The sequence below is a fragment of the Watersipora subatra genome, chromosome 2 (genome assembly GCF_963576615.1).
Source record: "Watersipora subatra chromosome 2, tzWatSuba1.1, whole genome shotgun sequence".
NCBI lineage: Eukaryota > Metazoa > Bryozoa > Gymnolaemata > Cheilostomatida > Watersiporidae > Watersipora > Watersipora subatra.
In genome coordinates, this window is record NC_088709.1 from 19,617,126 (window position 1) to 19,624,038 (window position 6,913).

Below are 6,913 nucleotides of genomic sequence, written 5' to 3' on the forward strand. Positions count from 1 at the left end.
TTTAGAAACATGTTTTCTCAGTTATCTGTTTTTTTGCATAACTAAATGTAAGTTTGTTATGCTGGTCTATCTATATAGTATTTAGTAGCACTGAAAGCATGTTTAAAATACTTTGATTTAGAAAATTGGCTGAACACTTGAGTCGCATATCTGTTTATCTTTGGATGCCTGTAGATGCATCCAGCGGAGTATAGAATTCTGTCAACTGTTCAACAGCCTATCTGTGTGCTTGTATTTCAGTGGAAAGTTCCCTCTCTATCAAATACGTATGTTGCCCCAGAACCTGCCTCATATTGACTATGACACATCCAATGTTATACCGGGTGGTAGGAGAAGACGGAACGTAGTACCTGCCGCCCCTCCCATCATGACAACCCCACCTAACCGGAGCAGGCTCTCTCGCAGTGTCATTCCTGAGTGCGTGAAAGTCTATCGCTTTTATTTGTGTATTGTTTCGTCTGCTTCAACAAACAATATTATTATTTATATTATATTATTGTTCATTGTTGTTTGCAACAGAGAGTTGGACAGTCCTCAGCCAAAAAAGAAAAAAGTTCCCGAAAAATCTAGTAAAAAGGCAGATTTGGAAGCAGAAGTGTTTGATCAATCGACTGATGACGAGATGCTAGAAGGTTAGCCTCTACTGCCCCCCTGTATTTCAATTCTTCTTCTCATTGTATTATTCATATTATCAATTGTCATATGCTGCTAGTGTATTACTTCTGGTGTTTATCGATGTCTTTATGGTCCCTTCATCTGGGCTGTTCATGTGAGTTGGCTGAGAGTTGAATCTCACAGGTTTTCACCCCAGGCTTTCTGATGATTTGTCAGGTGAAGAGAAGCTGGTTGGCTCTGGATGGAGTTGGGTTGGATCGTGTACACGGAAGCCTACCAGAGGAAGGGGTGTTCGAATGGAGTATAAAGCCGCTTGCAAGGATGGAGAGACTATAAGCGTGAGTTGTCAGCTCATGAATTAGCTCTGCGGTTGTAGCTAGGTAGCCTCAGTATCTTATTTCATAGGCATGTAAGTATTGGAAGTATAGGATTCTTTGCTATTGTCTATATAGCTTGGAAACTTTGTGGAGGTTTGTCCTCCAAAACAGTCGGAAATGCCGTACATAGCTGAGATTCAGAGTCTTTGGAGCAAGAACAACGGGGAGATGAATGTGACGGTCAAGTGGTTCTACCACCCTGAAGAGTTGGAGGTTAAGGGCGTGTCTCTTCCTAAGCATAAGGTACGCGCGACCATGTAGGTGCCTTTTCATCTATGCACCCTCACCTCTTTTATGGATATGTCACGTATGTAAATTACGTATGACATACGTGCGGCAATCACGCTGATGTCACTCTTGAGTTTGCTTTCATGTTATAGTTGTGCGCTTTATGTGTTAACCAATCTGCATGGTTAACATGTGGATATCTCATGGTTAACATGTGGATATCTCATGGTTAACATGTGGATATCTCATGGTTAACATGAGAATATCTTGTGCCAATATATGTTTATATCTCATGGTTAACATGTGGATATCTCACAAGTATTCATGATAGCCTCACTCATACTTAGAATTTATCTACACAAAGTAGCGCAGTTTTGACCATTCACTGATTTATTCTCAATTGTACATCACGACGTACTATTAGACACTTATTGAAGCACCAGCTTGCTGAGAAATGGTTACTGGTTGTAACTTACATTCTTACATACATCTACATTTCATTTAGCGCATAATTGAAATTTAAATCTACATATATGAAATATCTGCTACTTTGCGATGGTTTCAGAGAATGGCTTTAGGTGGTTCTCAGCAAAGAACATGTAACAGATGTAAACGATTAGCAGCTGTTTAAATATAATACAGCTGATATGGTGCTAGCGATTAGCTCAAATTATCACTTGTGTGAGAGAGTAGTTAGTGGGTTAGTAGTTATGGGGTTAGTAGTTAGTGGGTTAGTAGTTATGGGGTTAGTAGTTAGTGGGTTAGTAATTATGGTGTTAGTGGTTATGGAGTTAGTAGTTATGGAGTTAGTAGTTATGGGGTTAGTGGTTATGGGGTTAGTGGTTATGGGGTTAGTAGTTATGGAGTTAGTAGTTATGGAGTTAGTAGTTATGGAGTTAGTAGTTATGGGGTTAGATAGATATTAACTCTATGTACATCACTCAATGTCTGTTAAAGCAAATCAGACCGTGAGACAGAAAACAAAAACATGAAATAGTTAATTGAATTAAGTTATATTATTCGGTTGTATGGTTACATGATATAACTATAATACATAAATAGATTAAAATATAGTTTTCAGATCTTGGCTACCAGCGTGTTGTTATTTGCATATATACAATGGATAAAAGTTCTGATTGCTGATCAGTCATACATAGTCAAGTAATATGATCAACTAGCGCAACTTATATAGTCGAGGTTCTGTAAACCGTAACAACTACACGGGTCTCTGTAGCACACCCAGTTAATTGCGATAGTCGATCTTTCTACTTGAATTTGTATGACTGACCACCAATCAAAAATTTCATCCAATCTATGTGCGTAAACAATAATGCTATAGAAACCCGTGTGGTTGTTATGGGATACAGAACTCAGCTATTCAAGTGAGGTTTAACAGAGATGTTAGGATACGAGGCTAGCATTTAGAGTTCTTACTCTGTTGTTATAGGGCGCGCTATTTCGAACAGAGCACTCTGACACTATACTAGTGGAGTCAGTAAAACACAAGTGTGAGGTGCACTCACACGAAACATACGTGAAGAAGAGACTCCACCTGCGTACCGTCGCTGAGAAGAAGAAGAATGACCAGTTCTACATCGCTGGTATCTATGATCCGGGACATAAAGTGGTCACTGCACGATACTACTAAAATATTCAGCTTTATATAAATTGATATACTCACATGACTAAATGTAGACACCCGTTGTGTACATATTGAAATATGCATTTATATATATGTACAGCAATCATTCTATTCCAACCCCGGTTATATCACTACTAGACCTTGTAGACTCAGGTCTCTTATTGGGAGTTATGCCCTACAGCACGCATACTGCAAGTTTTTTCATGTTAACCTGTTTCATGTTTATTTGTACACATTCTTTATTGCATGAGATATTCTTGATGCTATATTCTATGCGCTATTTTTGATGTCATATTCCGTTTGAGCATTTATCCTTGTCTGCATTATTCATCTTGTTATATAATTTACACTTCAGCGTTTCACATAGCTGGCAATTCACAGTACAAATATCTTATCAACATTTACATTGGTTGTTGATTGTTACTCATGCAGGCCTCCCATTTTCTCATATCTACAAGGGTACACTTTGTATTTCTATGTTACATACAATAGTAGCTCAAAGGTTGTAGGCATTTTCTAGCCTTTGAAGCCCGTTTAGCATTTGCTTGTTATTTCTGCTTTTTATTTATCATTTTTCGCTCATATATTCCATATATGGTCATATATTCCATATATGGCCATATATGGGAATCCTTGTGTGATAGCTGTTAGACCCGTTTATTTAACAACATATCTCTACAGAAATTGTATAGTATTTCTGTATATTATATTTATCATGTATTTGAAATTCATATATAAAACAAGCCAGAAATACACGCTACACTGCTGTTGAAATACACGCTACATGCTGTTGAAATACACGCTACATGCTGTTGAAATACACGCTACACTGCTGTTGAAATACACGCTACATGCTGTTGAAATACACGCTACATGCTGTTGAAATACACGCTACATGCTGTTGAAATACACGCTACATGCTGTTGAAAATAAAGTTTTACCTTGTACCTCATGAAGATTAACTTGCACAAAACTTTAGTAAATTTTATCAAAAAGAATTTTGTCAGATCTGGCAGCCGGGATGTTTTAAGATTAAAATCAACGAAACTTGATTGCGGTTAAAAAGCTCAGATGAAGCGAAAGTGTGATTATGACATCTATAGTTGCAAAGAGACAACAGAATAGAGACGTGTAACGCTGCAACTTGAACACAATAACCAATATAAACTACAGCAACGCTATCGACTAGTGATGTCATTTCGCACACATTTATCATCTGAACATTATCACCGCGATCAAGTTTTGTCGATTTTATTCTTGAAACATCCTGGTACTCAGATAGCCTCAAACATCAAAAACAATCGCAAATGATAGAAAAATACTCTTACTTTCTGATAAAGTCTACAAATTTTATGTATGTTCATCTTTAAACAATGTTTGAAAATGAAATCAGGAGCTCATGGAGTCCTTTTTTCAAAACTAATTTGAACAGGGAGTTCTTTAGGGACCCATGACTCACAGAGCGCTTATTTTGTGATGAGTCAAATCAAAACATTTTAATAACTCAGGAAATTTTATTTACATGATGGACACAGGAAAATTTCTCCCTCTTACTTACAAACAGCAGCAAAGGCCCATAAAAGCAATTGGATAACTTCACTCACTTCTGACACCATATATCTAGCCTGTTGTGTACTATTAGGTACATAGTTGACAGGGCATTGCTGGCAGTGCACCAAATATATGAGACTTGATAGCCGGGAATGTAAAATAAGGTCCATAATTTTACATATCTAGCAGAAGATAATTTTTCTAGCGCTGCCAAATTGGCCGGTAGAAATTTGAACTGAAAACAGTACATAATTATATTAAACTCTCCTGTTTTGGAGCTTTGGACTCTTCACTTATGGGAATAAACAATGCATTAGTGATGGTCAAAATATTTTTATTAGAGTTGGTAATTTCCAATGGAATGCTCAAAATAAAATTTTTGATGTCAGCAAAAGTTTCAAAAACGAGGCTCTGCAGTTAAAGACCATGAGGATGCATGGATCATGATTCAGTCTACATCCAACTATCAAGTTAGACTGGATAGTTTATTTTAGCAAAGGCAATTGACACTGTTTTATCATAAAAGGTGTTTATTTGCAGATAATTGTTTTCTGTTCATATCAATAACTTTTGGAAACTACTGTTGTGTTTGTCGAAATAAAGGCTTATTAGAAGTTTGATATAGCCACCTCAGTTGAGAATATTGTGAATTATCAATTTGTATGAAGAAATAATCTTATTAATAATTTTAATCCATCTTATTAGTAATTTTTGTTATCATTAATAATTTTAATGAGATTAAAATTTTTTTTATAAAATTGTAAAGATTTTTATAAAATTGGAGTTATTTCCCCATGCTCCTCTTACCTTTAGGGAGGGATGTGCTTCTTAATAATTTTAAAGGTTGACTTGCACAAAATTCACATTACAGTTATTTGGTATCAAAAGATTCACCATGTCTCACTCTGTTGTGTTGTAGGTGCCAAATGTGTGGAAAAGCGATTACAAGCTCTTAAAAGCTCAAAAGCGAAAAGCCGCCGTAGATTGGAATCTATTTAATTCTCTGACATAACCAAGAAATTTGGGTATTGTCTTGTCACGTGATGTTCTCACGTGAATTGAAAGGCTAATAAAAAGCTCAATATAAAACTTATCGTAGTACTAGTTTATGACAAGCACTTCGGGTTTTACCGAAGACCCCGTATCAAGTATAGATGCTCGCTACTTTACAGTTTTGTTTCGGCCTGGTCTAATCGGCAAGTCGTAATCTGATCATGTGACCCAATACTTGGCAAATAATTTTGCAGCACTTTTCGATTGTCACAGGTGACCAACAGGCTCATCATGATTATCAGACAATGATATGTACTCCTTCGAGGTGAGGTTAAAAAGTTAAATGAATTTTTACGGTAAGTTGTAAGATATCAGTGCTAAAAGTGACAGCATTACAACAGCATTACAATGACGATAAAACAGATGCGTAAGGACAATAGACATGGTTTTATTGAATGCGTGAAGTATATTTGTGAAAATATTTCGATGAATAAGGTTGCATGAAAGTGTAAACAGAAACCATCTCTCACAAATGTGTCACATTTGAGTCGTTTTGGAAAGAGAATCCAAACTACGGCGGTCTCGCGTGGCTGCGATTAACTGTTCGTTTTTAAGAGCTTGTAATCACATTTCCACATATTTGGCACCTACAACACAACAGAGTAAGACATGGTGAATCTTATGATACCAAACAACTGTAATGTGAATTTTGTTGCAAGTCAACCTTTAAGTTACTAGCTTAAGTTACTTAAATTCATTAGTAAATATTTTATTACCCATGCAACGATGGGCATTCATCTAGTACATGTATATTTTTAATATCTCTGTTTTTCATTGTGTTTGAGCATTTTTGTTTCTTTTTAAACAAGTGCACGAGAAGAGTTGTAGGGGCACCCCTACAGCCCTCACCACTTGTAGGGGTTTGGTTATGGAAACGAATATTCAAGCGCTGCTTTAGTAACAGCTTTAATTTCTGTGTGAGTCATAATCTTTTAGCTGCTGATGTTCAGGTTGAAAGCATTTTTGTAATTCATGTCTGTTTGATCTGACCACATGGTCACTGCTTATGAAATCATGGATAGTCTGTTCTAATTTTAATTTTACTACCTCGGAGAGTAGGCTATACTACACCAAAACTGGCAAAATCATTGCATGATAAAAGGTACTCCATATAGCCTAGTTGCTGCAGCGAGTTGTGATCTTCAATCGCTGTTAACTGTTCTTTCACAAACATGTCATCAACGAGTCACTGAAAGCCATAACTTAGTGGTCTAGATTCTAGAACGCCTTAAACCCAAACGAAAGGGTGGTGTTCAATTCCCTAAAAAGGCCACAGGTGGTGAGAAGAATGACATTAAATTGCTATCTGCTACTGGGTATGTCTTCAGTTGGTGAGGCTCCCTTGCCTCTAGACTCAGACATGTCCAGCCAAGATCACAGATCCATTGTTTCTGCAATGATGCTCTTTAAGCACCGCTGCTAAGGAGACATATTCTATCTTCGAGGT

General features: G+C 36.8%; 1 protein-coding gene across 1 annotated transcript in view; it reads left to right on the forward strand.

The window, feature by feature from the left end:
* Nucleotides 1-3,638, forward strand: part of LOC137386899 (protein winged eye-like) — a 50,314-nt gene extending 46,676 nt beyond the window's left edge. The window contains exons 16-20 of the mRNA XM_068073103.1: nucleotides 241-417; nucleotides 520-632; nucleotides 832-953; nucleotides 1,068-1,235; nucleotides 2,668-3,638. Coding sequence (XP_067929204.1) covers nucleotides 241-417; nucleotides 520-632; nucleotides 832-953; nucleotides 1,068-1,235; nucleotides 2,668-2,868 — 781 coding nt within the window. The 3' untranslated portion in view covers nucleotides 2,869-3,638. The remainder of the gene's footprint in view (nucleotides 1-240; nucleotides 418-519; nucleotides 633-831; nucleotides 954-1,067; nucleotides 1,236-2,667) is intronic.
* The last annotated feature ends 3,275 nt before the right edge of the window (nucleotides 3,639-6,913 follow it).